The 18,267-nt window shown below is 42.3% G+C and overlaps 2 protein-coding genes across 2 annotated transcripts; both read right to left on the reverse strand.

Moving 5' to 3' along the window:
* Nucleotides 1–524: 524 nt before the first annotated feature.
* Nucleotides 525–9,363, reverse strand: LOC310996342 (extracellular calcium-sensing receptor-like; the record flags this gene model as incomplete). The annotated part of the gene is made up of 9 exons (XM_083985718.1): nt 9,242–9,363; nt 8,868–9,162; nt 8,645–8,731; nt 8,196–8,465; nt 7,518–7,724; nt 7,154–7,429; nt 1,872–2,099; nt 1,649–1,772; nt 525–1,444 (listed from the first exon to the last, which is right to left on the reverse strand). The coding sequence occupies exons 2-9, from the start codon at nt 9,132–9,134 to the stop codon at nt 525–527; spliced, it is 2,379 nt and encodes a 792-aa protein (XP_083841844.1). The 5' UTR covers nt 9,135–9,162; nt 9,242–9,363.
* Nucleotides 9,364–12,207: 2,844 nt separating this feature from the next.
* LOC310996343 (extracellular calcium-sensing receptor-like) lies at nt 12,208–16,193 on the reverse strand (the record flags this gene model as incomplete). Its single annotated transcript, XM_083985719.1, has 9 exons — nt 16,051–16,193; nt 15,672–15,966; nt 15,343–15,429; nt 14,820–15,089; nt 14,470–14,676; nt 14,110–14,385; nt 13,539–13,766; nt 13,310–13,433; nt 12,208–13,121 (listed from the first exon to the last, which is right to left on the reverse strand). The coding sequence occupies exons 1-9, from the start codon at nt 16,158–16,160 to the stop codon at nt 12,208–12,210; spliced, it is 2,511 nt and encodes an 836-aa protein (XP_083841845.1). The 5' UTR covers nt 16,161–16,193.
* Nucleotides 16,194–18,267: the final 2,074 nt, after the last annotated feature.

Here is an 18,267-nt window from a genome sequence, read left to right on the forward strand (position 1 = left end):
CGGCTGCAGCAGCCTCGCGCCCGTGTGAGCTCAAGCCGGCTTCAGCCACGCTCGAGCGGAGCAGGGGGGGTATTTCTTTTACTGTGTGGGAGATCTCCAACAACGGAGTCGGGGAGAGAGCAAGTGGGACAGATCTGCCCAGTCTCTCAGCAGTGCACGTTTCACAGACAAGCCGCAACACAGCGGTGGAGGTGCAGTTTTGGTCAGACGACGCATCAGTTTTTGTGTCGATGTAATCGATGACGACAACGTGTCACCCCAGCATCGGTTTACGGTCAGGAAAAAATCTGGCACAGTCATCTACCTTGCTTCAAGCCCTGTTTTTGCACCTTAGGAGATTGGCACGATTAAGGGCAATGAAAATACCTTTCTGGCTATGGCATCTACCTCACAGTCACATTTTCATATCATTGAACAAGAAAAATAAATGATAGGCAAAATGGTCTTGAATAACAACTTTATTCCTTCTCATGCTCAGATGAGTAGATTACATGAAAATAAAAATACAGACAATATCGTGAGTACTATTTCATGTCTTTGGGAGGGGCTCGACCCATGATAGCTTTCTTTGTGTTTCTCTCTGGTCTAAGCAGGATTATGTAACATTTGGGTCCAAATAGTGCCACCAAGAGGCCAAAACTGGAGGCCAGGATGGCAAATACCTCCACTGCATCTGCATATTTACCTGGGGAGTTGACATAAGCAGGAATAAAGGCCACCCAAACAGCACAGAAGATCAACATGCTGAAAGTGATGAATTTAGCCTCATTGAAGTTGTCTGGAAGATTCCTTGCCAGAAATGCTAACAGGAAACTAAGTATAGCCAGGAAGCCAATATAACCCAATAACACTGCAAAACCAATTGTGGAGCCAACAACACACTCATAGACTATCATGTCATTGTGATATTGAGTGTTTTTATTCGGCATGGGTGAGGCAGAGACAATCCAACAAGTACAGATTGCTGCTTGAATGCATGTAAGCACCAGAACCGTGCCTCTCTGCTGCACAGCACCAAACCACTTCAGACTGGCTCCACCTCCTGGCTTGGAGGCCTTGAACACAGCCAGAACCACCATAGTTTTAACCAGGATGCACGAGACACAAAGAACAAAGCTGATGCCAAATGCTGCATGTCTCAGCTGACATGTCCACAGTCTGGGTCGACCAATGAACAGCAGTGAACACAGGAAACATAGTTTAAGTGAAACCAAAAGCAAGAAACTGAGTTCAGAATTGTTGGCACGTACCACGGGTGTGCTGCGATGATAGATGAAGATGCCAAGGATGACAGCACAGATCAATGTGCCCAGCAATGAGGCAGTTGTCAAGCAGATTCCTAGAGGCTCATGGTAGGAGAGGAACTCTGTTTTCTTGGGAACACAGTGGTCCCGCTGCAGGCTGGACCAGAAATACTCTGGACAACTGGTGCACTCCATGGAGTCTGTGAAAAAATGTTTGATTCTAATATTTATTTTGCATTTTCCCACTTTTTTCCACTGTTTCAACAAGCAGGAGTTGCTTTTGCAGCATCAGGGATATCATTGTCAATTATTTGAAATTAGACACAATTGCCAGACCAGCAACCTGGTCAACCTGCTCAATAACAGAAATCAATACAATCATACAATCTTTAATGGATACCAACCAGTGTCATTGCTGATCTTTCCTTCAGAACAAGGGATACAGTCAAAGCAACACACAGGTTGTCCTTTCTTCCTTGCCATACGGGTACCTGGGGGGCAGCTCTCACTGCAAATTGACTTGGGTGGCTGTGGTGGAACAACAGCAAATTTATTATCTACATCAAGTGATGCTTATATTGTGTGCATTTCTAAAACAAATGTAACAACGACAATAATGATAAAAACCTCTTTGAATTCAAAGTTCCAGAAGATTTTGTCCTCATCAAGTGTGAGCTCTTCACCTTTGAAGGGAGATTTTTTAACTTCACCCACACTTTGCACCTTTGTTCTTCCATCAGGGAGCCACTGCCAGTTCATGATATCATAGATTGGTAAGGCATCACCATTCTCATCAAATGACACTTGATCACCAAATGGTGTGGTGAAGTTGACCTTTTCCAAGTAATACATGAGCTGCAGATTGGAGAGACAGATTCAACAACAGGCTCATAGAAGACTTTGTTCTTGGTTTGGTAAAAGTTTGATGTGCAAGGCTTAATGTATTAAGTTAATTTTGACTTCAAAAGAATTGTCTCAGAAGTATAAGTTTTTAAAAATGCAAGTGTGTGCCCCCCTAACAACCATTCTCTTTTTATGAATAAAAACTGTCACTTAAGTGACAAAGTCCTCTAATGGCTGTAGTAGTTGAAAAAAAAAAAAAGGATGAAGTCAGGTTGTGTTATGGAACAACAGAGTCTCCACAGTGAGGAAGGTGAAAATGGACAGTTACACATGTATAATCATGGTTATCTTAGCAGGGCTAAGCCCTCCCTGCATTATTCAATAAAGATGAGAAATATATTACCTAAATAACATACAAAGGATTGTTAAAAGTTTTGGTGAAACCTGCGTCAACAGCCCAAATTGAAGAAATCACAGGATATCTCTAAATGGGCTAATTCTATGTAGCTCGGGGGCATCAAATCTGCTGTTATTAATTTTCCAAGTGTAAATGAATGACAGGTATCATGTCCCACCCTTGTCATTTGCTGATCATTCAGCAAATTCAGCCCACAGGCCGTTCAGTTCTGACCAATCAGCAGCGGGTTGACCATTTTTGTGTGTACTTAATGTAAGGTGTAGAATGGTAGCCTGATGCATCAGCCGCTTATTTCATTACATTTCATGTAGCGTCTGAACACGAGCCATAGGGATTCGTTTGCTTCCGGGAGGCGGTTGCTTACATTTGCTTCAAAAAATCGCTGCTGCTTGGTGGTCACGTGTGCTATACACCGGTTAAGCTCATAGGTTAATCTTGAGCGCTTGAGTTCAACGTCATCGCCTTCACTTACCCGTCTGTTCGCTGATTGGTCCGTCCGCCAGAGCGGACGGAGCAAACCGAAACGCATTGCTAGTTCCCTGACTACATGGTTGAGGCAAATGAAATTTGCCGGAACCAGTAGGCGGCGCTAGCCTGGCTAGTAGAATGGCGCTCCTGCACCCAAATAGGCTTGCTGGATGGCATCCATAATCCAGTGGGAAAGGTGGGCTTTGGACAGTGGCTGACCCAGTCATTCTGGCTTAAAGCAGACAAACAACTGGTCAGTCTCTCAATGGGGTCTCTATGCTGATTACACATTCTGAGCACCCTAACTGGGCACACCAAAGAATGCCTGCACTCCCCATTCCTCTGTCTGGCTAGAGTAGAGAGACCGAAGTTCAAAACCCTGACTTGGCTGAGAGTCTGAGAAAACATTAGGGAGAAATGTGGGATTTCAGGCAGGAACAGGCACAGGACCTCAAGCGTCACCAGAGCCAGAAGCTCCCCCGCCCTCTTGGCCAAAGCCAATGCCAGTAGAAGGGTGGTCTTCAAGGATAGCCACTTCAGGTCTGCTGACTCCAAAGGCTCAAATGGAGTCCCTGTCAGGGCCCACATAACTACGTAGCTCTAAATCCCAGGGGGGAAGATAGGTCTACAGAGATGGCCGACATGCCTCCTAGCCCCCTTGAGGAATCGAGACACCAGGTTGGACATATCCCCAGGCAACTGTATATCCCCACTCAAGCTGCCTTAACTGCAACCACCATTTCACAGAGGGTGGAGGATGACTTCTCTGCACCCAAGAACTCCTGAAAGAACTGCAGAATTTTGGGGTAAGAGGTTCTGCTTGATGTTACCTGCACCATCTCACAAAAACCCTCTATCTGTGGTGCGTGAGCTTCTTGCGAAGTTTGGACAACAGACCGTGACAGTCGCATAACTAACAGCTTGGTCCTCTCAGTGGCCAGGCCCAAAGTTTGAGTGCCTCGGGAAAGGGATGAGGCAGAGCTCCCTGTGCCTTTGACACATCTGGATGCACCAGGAGTTCCCACAGAGTCCTGTCCAACAGTGGTGGGATGTCTGAAAACTAAATCATATAGAGCCAGAATGGGGACACAAGGACAAGTCTCACTTCCTCCATTCTCACTCTCTACAGGACAGTTGGAAGAAGGCTGGGGAAAAGCATACAGCAGACTGCGTAGCCATGGATAGGCAATCGCGTCTGCCCTGAGGTTACAATTGTCTCTCCCTAGAGAGAAGAACAGGGGACAGTGGGTGGACTCCCAGGACACAGACAGGTTGACTGGCACTCGCCTGGAATGGTCCCAGACAGCCCCAACCACTTGAGTCTCCACCCTCTTGGGTCTGGACTAGGGGTGTCAACATCTACACGTGTAAACGTGTACACGGATAACAAATCATAACCGTTCAAAAAATCAATAATCGTTTACACGTCTTTTTTCCCCCTCTTCCTTGTTCATTTCTCACCAATATTATTTTTAGGGGTGATAATGTTGCCTGAAAGCTTCAGATAATAATGGAACTGCGTGTCAATCCCCCCTCACTCTATCTCCGCGTAGTCTACCCGTCTCTCTCCAGTTGTCCTTTCAAAATAAAGGCTGAGAAAAAAAACAAAAAAAAAACACAGACTCCTCCGGCCTGTACAACATAGCCATGCTTTGTGTTCATGTTCCAGTTCAACAAAACCTCAAACATGGTACTACAAAACTGGTTATCAACTTGCTCCTGACGCTCAGCTCAACAGCTGAGCAGCGTATTCCCTCAGCTGAACATCTGTAGGCGGAGAGAGAAAGTCAACAGCAGCGGATCAGCGTGATCTCTCCCTCCGGTCAAACGCTCCGTTCTGATCCAGCTCCACTGGACTTTCAAAGTAAAGGTGACGCAGCTGTAAATGAGTTAAATAGTGAAACAGCGGCGCATTTATAGACGATTTTATGATTAAACTCTGAACCTGGTCGGGATGAGGTTATGAGATAAGCATAAGTTTCCATGGTGATCTAGCCGGGTTAAAAGAGAGACACCTTTGTAGTACAGGAGAGCCTGGCTTTACGCTGGGATTCCACTGGATGTGGAACGATTCCGAAACGGGTCCGCTACGGAACGGCTGCGTACTCCGACTCCGTCAACTCACACCGGTTCCGTCCGTGATGTTGATTGTTGCGGCTCCGCCGCACAGCGGGAACACGTTTATTTTGTATTTTGCCCACGATTTCTTGTCATACACGACCTGCTCTATGCTGATTGATGCACCGTGCTCCGGCGTCCGGCAAAAATAGAAGCCCTGTGTATGTTTTGCGAGGGCTGCCGGATGCCGGTGCCGTTCCGGACCCACGACGCAGCGGACCTGGAGTCGGTGCACGCTCACACGGTGATTATAATTAATACGTAACAGCTCCGCCGCTGTACCGGAGCGGATCTGCAGCCGTTCCGCAACCAGTGGAATTTAGGCGTTAGACTCAACTTACCTCGCTAACACACTAAACTGGCGTCATCCCTCCATCTCCTTCTCTCTCTCTTCACGCTCTGCGCCGGTGGTGACTGATTAATCCAGGTGTGCCTGACCATTGTTGTGAGGTCAGACACACCTGGACTAATCAGTTGGACCAATGATTTAAGACAGGAAATAAAGGAGCTGGCTTATTTCAGGAAGTAGTGGAGCTGTGCATAAAGCCCATTAGCCCTCTAAATTGACAGAGCTCACAGACCCACTCCCCCCCCTCCAGCTGCCCTGGAGAAAGATCACTGTCTGAAATGTGAGCCCAAACCACATCCACCTCTTCATAATCCTCCTGCTCTCTACTCAAACCCACAATCTCTACCCTTGTATCACTCAGAAAAGTCCTGAATGGGGGGACTGTGGGGGCTGGGGGTTTCAAAGGACCACATATATGCTGGCCTCTTCATGCTTAAACAGTTTATCCAGCTAGCTCAACAATGAATATGCTCAGAAAAGACTCTTAGAATGAAAGGGTAGCATTACCTTTCACTGATGGACATAACTTGACTGTGAAACTGAAATACAAACAATACAAAAAATATCCTATCCATAAATATAGGCTGTTAAATATAGTATCATAAACAAAATATCATCAAAACTGAAACTGAGGTAAGTACAGATGACAACAAACAAAATGCAACAAATGTGGTGAAAAAGCGCAGCAAAACACTTCAAAATAGATGAAACAATATCAATGCATTATATACAAGCTACAAGGCTCACACCAGAAGCCGAGCAAATAAACTTGCCTCATATTCACAGGCAATTATTTGAATAATACAACAACAAGTTCTAGTACCTTCATTTATCAAACTTGTAAAACAAAAACTATCGATATGGCCTTCTATAGCTTCAGTACCAGAACAATGTCCTTCCATACCATTCACAACATGAGATTAGCACTAGCCATGAAACGAAACTCAAGACTCCAACCACATTAACCCCTTGAGTCATTGGTGGCAGTATTACAGTGAAAAGGCAACAGATAGAGCTACATTTTAGCATATGGCACACAGATGCATGACAACGCCAAAGCAGTGGTGTAGTGGTCACTGGACATAGGGGTGCGGCGTCCCTCCAGTCTCCTTCTGAGAAAACAGCCATCCCAAAAGGCAACTTTACACTCTCTCTTACACAAGTGGCAAAGATTGTCACCTCATCTACACAGGCACAGGTCAACCTGCTCTTGTGCAATCAAGATAATCAGTGATAGTGTGGCACACAGGTGCTTTGATACCATGATCGGCCACCTCACAGATGGGTTGTCTTAAAAAGTTATCCATGTCACCTGACCCCCGTGGGTCCCCATACATACGTGTGTAATATCTAACTGGGTGGAGAGATAGTCTCAATAAGTAGAAAACATCAGATATAACTGTAGGAGACTGCTGTTTCTTGTGGTCTTGAGTGTTCCATACCCTTATGTCTTCAAACCACAATGCCTCTGGATAGAAGCTCTTACTTAAAAAAAAAAAAAAAGATTCATTTTACCCAAATCTTTTGCTACACCTTACCTTACTTTGTGTCACACCTAAGCAAACCCTTGACACGACATCAGAAAAAAGAAAAATATATTTTTTCACAGTTTATCTACATAATTCTATAAATGCTATTAGATTACAGGGGCACATCACCTTTGTTGTGCCAAAATGTGATCTCCAGTATGCATTGAGTAAATTGATATCTCACCTGCCAGTGCTCCAGTGTTTGTAAAGTGGCACAGCTGTTCCCACTGAAAGGCCCTGTACCTGGCTCACAGTGCAGCATGTCATCAAGAGCATATGCCAGAGCATACACAGCCTTGTAAATATTATATTCTGGCCTGAGTTGTGAGACATCCAAGAAGTCAGTCTCCACACTCTCGAGCTCTTCCTGCCCAGTGCATAATGCTCCCCCCACTTCCACCCAGCCTGCTGGAGGTGGTGCAAATCTACAATTAAAAGTATATTCCCAAAACTGCATCACCTGAAATGCATTAAAAATTACACGTTAAAACAAGTTACAACAATAAGTTATTCTTGTAATTCAAAAATATTATAAGATAAAGACTCACCATGCTATTTTCATAGCCATTGTTGTGATGTTGTTCAGGATTAACTCTCAACAGGAAGTCCCTGAGCCCTGTTATATGCCCACGGCGGATAGCAATGCCCAGTGTGCCACCTAAGTACGGCATGAAAGCAGGAGTGTGGAGTCCATCAACTAATGTCCAAGCTTCACTGGCAATCCATTGCAGCCCTGTAACATTCCTCTTCACCACCTGTGTATCGTATTACAGCAGCCTTTTAAGACTTTTGTGAAACAATTTTAGTCTACATTGTGCAATAAATTACACACCATTAATTCATTTAAACCTGGTTATCTTAAGTAGCAGCAGCAGCTTTACTGAAAGAAGCTAAACTTAACTTTAATACGTATATGACCTGTTAGTTTAATATAAGATTAGTAAATGTAGAGCATAGGTCCACAGAAAAGTATAAATAGGAGGATGAATCTTGCATGTGTTTATGACAGGTAAAAAAAACCAACAACAACAACAACAAATAAACATTTTCCAAACGAGAGTTCTCACAAATTCCAAATGAGTCTACTATTCTTAATGAACCAAATCTGGTAAATTAAAAATCCACAAATAGGAAATTATATGAATAAATAGTTTCAGAGGAAGATAAAAAGATTGGATAAGTCAAGCTTTGGATTTATAAATATAAATGCCTTTTCATCCTCCAACCTCTTCCATCAGTTGAATCATGTGCATCTGATGTGCAAACACAATGACCACACGAGCTGTTGATTTTGTTATCACATCAACAATCCTCTTGTATTCATTTGGATCACTGCCCCAGGGCAAAATCTCTGTGTAGGCCAGACAACCTCCACCAGATGGACCCAGGTCAGATTGGAAGGATTGGGCAGCATGAAGTCCATAATCATCATCACTAACCAGCAGACCAGCCCATGTCCAACCAAAGCGTTTCAGAATCTGAATCATAGCACGAACCTGAGTGGATACAGACAATATCAGGTTATAGCCTAGAATTTTCTTTTAATTGTTGCTCCACTATACATAAAGTGTCATCAATGATGGAGAAAGTAAATAATATGTGTTTGACAGGAGATAATTATTTTTCAAGTACTAGGGACATATATGCAGCCCTCATTTTGCTAGTGGTGTTTCACCTGGAAAGCATCACTTGGGATTGTCCTAAAGAAGGATGGAAACCTTCGCCGATCACTCAGACAGGAGCATGTGGCAAAATAACTCACCTACAATGAAGCACATATAAGGCAGGCATATTGTGCTTATCTTGTGCAAGTTAGAAGACATAGTCCAAATATTTTAATTACTTTGAACATTTATATTAATGAAAATGTCATAGACAATTAAAGAAAAGAGACTTACAATAGGGAGTTTGAATAAGCCCAGAACATTGGACGTGGCAATAGAAAATGTTGAGAAGGGATCACCCACAATCCCCAGAACTGGAGGGGTCCCTAAACAGTTATCCTGAGGCAGAAACTGCTCCTCTCGACCACTGGTCAATGATAATGCAGCACTGAATCCAATACCAAGTGTGGCGCAGTTGTCATACAGACTGTATCCCAGAGTCACATTAGGGAGCAGAGTAGAGTTGTTGTTTATCTCATCAATAGCAAAGGCCATGGTCATGGCATGCCTGAACCCTGGGGGGTCAAAGCTAATACACAAAATACCACTCTTAAGAATTAAAATCTTATAAAATATCAAGAATAATATCTTATGTGTGTCAGACTTACCCTTGGCAGCTGGGCTGACGTGGCTCTGACGTGAATGTCAGTTCAGGAAAGACAGAACTATAGTGAACTTCAAACAGCCCACCCAGAATTACATTTCCAGCCTTGTGAATCCCATTAAGATTAAATTGTCTCCATAATTTACAAGATGGAGAAAGAAAGAAAGACTCAGAGTAGAAAAAAGAAGTAGAAATGAAGATGCGAGAGACACACAAAAGCAAATGTCTTACAAGTAAGGCCCTCATAACTGCCCTTCTTCTTTCACCCCTGTATCTACTCTTCATGCACAGGTTACCTAATTTTATATGCAGGGCTATATGTCATCCTCTTTCGTCATTGTGTAATTAAGGCATGGGCAGAAGTGGAGGATGGGCTTAATACACATTTCCAAAAAACTTGACAAATCAACATTGCACTAACAATTGGTTTAAATTTTGTAGCTGACTGGTTGCATACTTTTTATGTCCCATAGCTCTATACTTTGAGTAATTTCCGATATAAATCTTTTGAAGATGTGTTATGATTTGTTTGCTTCATAGCTCAGACCTAAAGAAATGTTGTTTGTCAATTACAGTGAAACTGAAAATGAAAACAAGGCCAAGGACAAGGTCATAACAGATAAAGAGTAACAGACTAAGCAATTAGCCATAGCAATTCAATGAAAAGGAACAAAAAGAAAACTCCTTTTTGATTACGAGTTTAAATTCTTATTCAGTAAAGGCCTACATGCGTTACACATTTGTTATTGGGTGGTGTTAAGGTATTAAAGGGATATTCTGGCATAAATGTAACCCATGGTATAATGCACCGTTAGAACGAGTAGAACAACCCCTTGAGAGGTGAAGTTGGCCGACTGTAAACTTATCGAGTTCAGCACAGACAGCCAGATAGCACAATACTACTGTGTCTTTGTAGCCAAGAGGAAACAGCGATAAAAAAAAGCTACTCATAGTCACAAATAATGCTCAGAGCAGCACCATAGGGTTCCAGCACATAATATAAGGCATCAAACAATTCCTAGCTATGCCTGGTTTGTATTGAAAATAGACAAAAACCGAACTCATCCACTCTCCTCCAGCCACTTCCTGCTAATGCGGAAGCCCTAACAAGTGAATTAAAGCTGCTTTGCAGCAGTGGTCGGGGCCAGGCAGTTTTGGACAAATTTAGGCAATTCTGAGTAACAAGAGACAAAATGGACAAGAGGAACATTGGCATTACAATGTCCATTTTGTCTTAGCCGAGGCTTGAACTCACAACCTCTGACACTAAGAACCAGCTCCTAACTCGGCTGGAAGTGAGACGTTTGTAGCTTCACAAATGGACTCAGGCAGTCACCAGCTAGGCAGCAGTTGTGAACCCAGAATGAAAAAAATGTTGTTATTAAGACAAAAATCTAATAATACATAAATTTCATCTTGACAGCATGGAAACGTTGGTGACTCAATTTTGGACTGTATGAAAATGCAGTGTAGCAAATTTGGTGACAATTGAGCAAAAGTTGTGGGACCGGTTTTACAGTTTTGGGGAAAAAAACGGAGTGACTTTATTTGTACTGAGTTTATGTGTACAAAGGTTTCTGCAGTATTGGGGCTACATTTTGGCGAAAGTTGCTAAACTGTAGCACGTATGGTTGGTTTGGTAGGAATTTTTAAAAGTTTTTAAATTTAAATGTTTATTGTGGCCCTCCCACGAGAAATATTGACATGTCCTTGGACTTATGTAAATCTGGCATGGGACTGGAGTTTGTGTAAAGTTTGGTGATTTTTCATGTGTGGGAAGTAGGATTTCCTAGAAAGATGAAAAAGAAGAATACTAGGGAAAACAGTAGGTTCCCGGCAGCTTACGCTGCCTGGCCCCTTATTACCAAATGTATAGTAGAAAGGTTTAGGTCCCAAAATGCATGCACACTTCACTGAGTGTGAGCAACTCAGCTACTGTACATTCATTTCCTTGTCAACACTCACTAATTGTTGTAAGAAACAGATAGGGAAGACAGATAGGAACACTGATGCATTCAGTAATTGACTTGTCAGGGCTTTCCCACAACTAGCAAGCAGCTGGAGGAGAGTGGGTGAGTTTTGTTTTTATCTCTTTTCAATATAAACCAGGCAAAGCTAACAAGTGTTTGATGCCTCAAATTATGCGCTTGGACCCGATTTGTTCTGTTGACAAAGTATGGTGCTGTTCTGAGCATTATTTGTGGCTATGAGTGGCTTTTTTGATTGTGGTTGGCTCTTAGCTACAAATACAGCAGTATTTTGCTGTCTGTGCTGAAGTTGCTCACACTTGGGAAGTTGGCGGTCTGCAATCTCTCATGGGGTTGTACTACTCGGTCTCACAGTGCATTAGACAATGGGTTACATTTATGCCGGAATATCCCTTTAAGACTATTCTCTGCTATTTTATGGAACACATAGGTAGAGGAAGGAACTATCCTGGTAAATCTACGGAGGGAGCTAGATGACAACCATCAGCAAACACATGTAACATTCCATATAGTTTTTTACTACACATGGCACACATGGCTTTAAAGCAAATCTAATTATACATGTGTCTAAATGTTAACAAATGGTTGCCATGGTTCCATTTTAAATATGTCTTTTACGGTTGCAGTCATAGGTTAATGAAATGGCTCACAGTACAACAGTGTAGGAACAGGGACCAGTTGTTTCACTGACTTCTCAGTCAAGCTGAATCTCTTCAAATGTGAAATGCTCCAGGTGCCAATACAAAAAATGCATTCTGTATATCACTGAACATGAAATATTGTGGTTGTTAATCCAAGCTTTCATCTTATTTGTTGACTTTGATTTATTAACAACTTGCTGTTCAGTGTCCTGAAGTAGTGTAAAAACTCTCACTGAATGACAAAAAATATTTGAACTGAGATCATTCCTCTCATTATGACAGGGAAATTACTTATTGTAAAATGCTGAAAGCAATTAATTGTTATTTAATAGAGTTTTTTTTTATGATTTAGGGGTCCCTCGACCCATGATGGCTTTCTTGGTGTTTCTCTCTGGTCTCAGCAGGATTATGTAACATTTGGGACCAAACAGCGCCACCAAGAGGCCAAAACTAGAAGCCAGGATGGCAAATACCTCCACTGCATCTGCATATTTGCCTGGAGAGTTGACATAAGCAGGAATAAAGGCCACCCACACAGCACAGAAGATCAGCATGCTGAAAGTGATGAATTTGGCCTCATTGAAGTTGTCTGGAAGATTTCTTGCCAAGAAAGCTAGCAGGAAGCTAAGGATAGCCAGTAAACCAATATAACCAAGTAACACTGCAAAACCAAATGTGGACCCGATTATACACTCATAAACTATTTTGTCATTGTGATATTGTGTGTTTTTATGAGGCACTGGTGAGGCAGAGACAAGCCATGCAGTACAGATTGCCGCTTGAACAGAAGTAAGAACCAGTACTGTCCCTCTCTGCTGCACAGCACCAAACCACTTCAGACTGGCTCCACCTCCTGGCTTAGAGGCCTTGAACACAGCCAGAACCACCATGGTTTTAACCAGGATGCACGAGACACAGAGAACAAAGCTGATGCCAAATGCTGCATGTCTCAGCTGACATGTCCACAGTCTGGGTCGACCAATGAACAGCAGTGAACACAGGAAACATAGTTTTAGTGAGACCAAGAGCAGGAAACTGAGTTCAGAATTGTTGGCACGCACCATGGGTGTGCTGCGATGATAGATGAAGATTCCCAGGACAACAGCACAGATCAATGTGCCCAGCAATGAAGCGGTTGTCAAACAGATTCCCAGAGGCTCATGGTAGGAGAGGAACTCTGTTTTCTTGGGAACACAGTGGTCACGCTGAGGACTGGACCAGAAATCTTCTGGACAACTGGTACACTCCATGGAGTCTGTGGAGATAGGGATGACTCACTTTTTTCAGCAATTTCCTTATTTAACTTTTTTTTACCTTTTGATGACAATTTTCAGTTCTCATGATAATTGTTACTGGCTAAACAGGTGTAATCATCCTGAAAGACTCCTGAATGCAATGTGATATTCCATGATATAACCATGAATACATTAAACTGATACTAACTTGTTTCGTTGCTGAACATGCCCTCCGAACAAGGCACACAGTCAAAACAGCACTCTGGTTCCCCCTTCTTTCTGGCCATGCGGGTACCTGGAGGACAGCTCTCACTGCACACTGACCGGGGAGGCTGAAGGGATTGTGGAAGTTATATTGTAATAGTCATTGTACACTATTTGTTGCTGGTATTTTGTCATGCAATACCAATTTAGGAACAAATATAAATGGGAACAACCTGTTTGGAGTAAAAGTTCCAGAAGATTCTTTCTTCATGAAGTGTGACCTCTTCACCTTTAAATTGAGACTTCTGAACAACTCCCACATTGTGAACTTTAGTTCTTCCATCAGGGAGCCACTGCCAGTTCATGATATCATATATTGGTAAGGCATCTCCATTCTCATCAAATGACACTTGATCACCGAACGGTGTGGTGAAGTTGACCTTTTTCAAGTAATACATTAGCTACAGTGGGGTGAGATTAATTAAAAATAACTGTGAAATGAGAGACTAATGTACCATTTGTGTAATTTTGCATGTTTTGTGTGGTAGATTTCCTGGATTTAGTATACTATTGATCAAATGTATTGCACTTAAAAATAAAAATCTAATCAACCACCCTGTCTTTACAAACAATTTTGTCTTGCAACTTCTAGGATATGAGTTATGGTCTTCTACTCAAGATTATACACCTTTAGTTTGGTCTACTAATACCTGTCTTCTTTCCACAATATCTATTCCTGGAACATTTTCACTGGTGGAGCAGTTTACAGAGACTCAAAAAGTTGAGTGAAAATTGGTTTCTCACCTGCCAGGGTTCCAGAGTTTGCAAAGTGGCACAGCCGTTCCCACTAAAAGGCCCTCTCCCTGGCTCACAGCGCACCATGTCATCAAGACCATATGCCAGGGCGTACACTGCCTTGTAAACGTTGTACTCCGGCCTAAGGTTAGACACATCCAAAAACTCAGTCTTCACATTCTCTAAATCTTCATCTCCTGTGCATAATGTTCCTCCAGCTTCTATCCAGTCTGTTGGAGCAGGAGCAAATCTACACTGAAATGTGTACTCCCAAAACTGCCTCACCTGCAAAATATCGGAAGTCTTAGAAGACATTACAATATTGTATTATTTGAAATAACACATCTGATTGTAAGATTATAATCTCACCATGCTTTTTCCATCATTATTGCTGTCATGAAGGTCAGGATGTGTTCTTAAAAGAAAATCCCTGAGTCCTGGTATTTCTCCTCGACGGATGGCAATACCCAGTGTTCCACCCAGGTACGGCATGAGGCGAGGAGTCTGCAGAACAGCAGCTGCTGTCCAGGCTTCACTGGCCATCCACTGCAGGCCTGTCACATTCTGTCTCACCACCTTAACATGGCATTTCATAACCAGTTTACATATATTTCATAGATATACACAAACTATTTAATATAAAACTGAAATCAAAGTTTTCTACACTGATGGTGCATGATAAACAAGCACAAATAGAGACTGACAAATGTATACTGTACCTCTTCCATCAGTTGGATCATATGTATCTGATGTGCAAACACAATGACCACGCGTGCTGTGGATTTTCTCATCACATCCACAATCCTCTTTAGTTCAGCTGGGTTGTCACCCCAGGGTAAAATCTCTGTGTAAGCCAGACATCCTCCACCAGACGGACCCAGGTCAGTGTGGAAGGATCGAGCAGCATGTAGTCCATAATCATCATCACTGATCAGCAGACCTGCCCAAGTCCAGTCAAAGCGTTTCAGTATCTGAATCATGGCACGCACCTATGTGAATACAGAGAGGACAGATTGGTGGGACTGGGTAGGAACAATCTCATCTACTCATATCTACCTGTTACAGTGAAATCACAATGAATCAAGTAATTGTTTCCAGTGTGTAATTAAAGGCATGTAGTTGCATCAATAATGTACAAAACAAATATGGTATTGTTGCTTCCAAGACAAAAGACTTGTTTCACTGGAGGTAATTTTTGAATACAGTACAGCATTTTCGCATGATATCAGAATAGACTTTCACCTGAAAAGCATCACTTGGTATTGTTCTAAAGAAGGATGGAAACCTTTGTCGATCACTCAGACAGGAACATGTGGCAAAATAGCTCACCTGTGAGGAAACATACAATATGCACACACTTTTGCTTCTCATGCAAGTCAGTAGAACCATCCAAAAGATTTAACCTATTTTAATAATTCATAATTTTAAATTCTAAAGTAAAAAGGTCACTGCTTACCAAATTAATTCTTGTTGGAGAAGCCCGAGCTGAGATTCAATGTACACATCCTACCACTTTAATATATGAAATTCAGTTAGATAAGCAAAGCTAAGGCTGAAAAGAGTAAACTTACAATGGGCAATCTGAATAAACCTAGCACATCAGACGTGGCAATGGAAAACGTTGAGAAGGAATCACCGACGATCCCCAGGACTGGAGGGGTCCCCAAACAGGTCTCCTTAAGCAGAAACTGCTCCTCTCGACCACTGGCCATTGATAATGCAGCACTGAATCCAATTACAAGCGTGGCACAGTTATCATAAAGACTGTATCCCAGAGTCACGTTAGGGAGCAAGTTGAGATTTTTGTTGATTTCATCAATAGCAAAGGCCATGGTCATGGCATGTCTGAAACCTGGAGGGTCAAACCTAGTACATAATATGCCATTATTAACCACTGAAGAGTATTGTTCTCCAAATAAGATTATTATGCTCCAGGAGAGAAAGACTTACCCTTGGCAGCTGAGCTGATTTGGCTCCGAAGTGAATGTCAGCTCAGGAAAAATAGAGGTATAGTGTACTTCAAACAATCCACCCAGAATCACATCACCAGGCTTGTGCATCCCATTAAGATAAAACTGTCTCCTTAATTTACAAGTTGAGAAAAATGAGGAGGACTCACACATGAAAAAACAGGAAGAGAACGACATTAACATCAGGTAGACATACATGAAAGAAAATGTGTCTGAGTTTATTGCCATGTCTACCCTCCCGCCTGCATGCCTTTCTTATCATCATGTCGGTTACTTAGTTTTATATGCAGGGTAAGGTCATGTCCATCAGTTATTTTCATCATACTCTCACACCGCCCATCAGGGCATGGGCAGCCATTTGGGGGGATGGCAAATGCATGTCAAAAATATCAGTAGGCTACAGAGTAGAAACAGAAAATCATGATGCCATCATTCAGATTATGTACTGTGTTTTTGGTATAACACTGTAATGCTTTAAGTCCTAATGCTTTGCCATTTGGTCCTCTTTAGAGTTCCTGTGTCAAAAACAAAAAAAAATCATGTTGAATTAAATGACTATGATCATGTATTTTGTATCATATTTACATAAAGGAGAAAATTAATAAGTTATGTGAAATAAAATAACAAAAAAACAGACAAACAAAAAAACTGCAATGGGAACAGTTTTATCAATGCTGTGAGTGTATCTTGTAACATATTCACTTCCTCTCCAGATATGTTTGTATACTATTTAAAGGGACAACGAGGAGTTTCTATTCGGTTATAAAAAAGTCTCACGTTAATGTGGATGAATCTCCGCTACCCACAGTTGTTAATGGGTCCATTTTCGATAAATATATTGTTCTGTCTCTATCGTTATTTTGTTATTATTAGTGGTGGCGGAAATTCTGGTCGAGCCTACCAGCGTTTCCTTACTTTCGGTTTCGTGGCGAGTCATGAGAATAACGCCGCAGAGTGGCCATTTATGGTTGGAACTACGACGGTATGTGAACCTCTTTGAACCTCTGACTTTAATTATTGATGAATGAAAACATGAGTCCGTCTTGCGCCGGTCAAAGAATTTTATGGTGCGCGCGGAGGCTCATAAATGTAGTGTGAAAACGCTTCGCTTTTCCAAAACTCCTCGTTGTCCCTTTAAGAATATTCTACCATGATTAATATTTTGTTTGACATGGTTTTCCCACATAAACGCACTTCAGTCAGACAACTCACGACTAAAAATGTTTATTGCAGCTTCATTATACATTTGAATTTGGTGTCAAGGCTCCTATCATCACTCACTGAGAATAGGATTTCATTAAAGTAAATGGGAGTGAGCGACTATCTTAAGCCGGAGCCTACAGGTGGAAGCTGGGGTGGTGGTGGGGCAGAAAATAGGGTAGAGCTGTGAGATGCTGCTGTGTCATAGACGAGCAAAGAGGATGATGGGTAAGTCACATTTAAATTGAGAGGGTGTGAATGATGCCATGAGAGTGACGCAGCACAGCTCGAGTTGGCTGCCTTAACTAGCTTGCAGGCTTCACTCCATTTATTTCCTCTTTGAGATGTACATTATTATGACATTTAACTCACAGTCACATTTTCATGTCTATCACAGAACAAGAAAATAAAAGATCAGGCAAAAAAGTAAAAACATTAAAGACTCTGTTCTTGAATAACAACTTTATTCTTTCTTATGCTCAGATGAGCAGATTACCGTAGATGACCATTTAGTAGCCCGGGCGTTTAATATGCTAAATCGACTTGGACCCCAGGCGTTTATAAGAACCAGGCGCGTATTGCAACAGGCTACAATTTATTTTTGCAATGAGCAGCACCAGACCATCATGCAAAGAACAAGGAGCTCACCATAGCACCACTGGAACAAAACTACGTTTTCCCCCCGACGCATCTTTATTGACATCAGACAATAAATAAAAAGACAGTTTGTCTGTGTTACCGCGACACAGGGAGCTGATCAGAGCAGTGTTATGAATGATAACGGAAGGGGGGGTCGATCGCGGTAATTTCAACATTGTACATTAGCGCATTTATCTATATCCCTATATCCTAGCGCGCCTGTGTTTGTGTGTCTGTGTGTGTGTGTGTGCGCCTGCATGCGAGAGAGAGAGAGAGAGGAGGGGCTGACTGACAGAGGTGAGAGCCGGTGAAGCGCTGTTAAAAAAAACTTTTGTATTCTGTGCAAGACTATGGTAAA

Source organism: Trachurus trachurus (genome assembly GCF_905171665.1).
Source record: "Trachurus trachurus genome assembly, chromosome: 13".
In the NCBI taxonomy this organism is placed as follows: domain Eukaryota; kingdom Metazoa; phylum Chordata; class Actinopteri; order Carangiformes; family Carangidae; genus Trachurus; species Trachurus trachurus.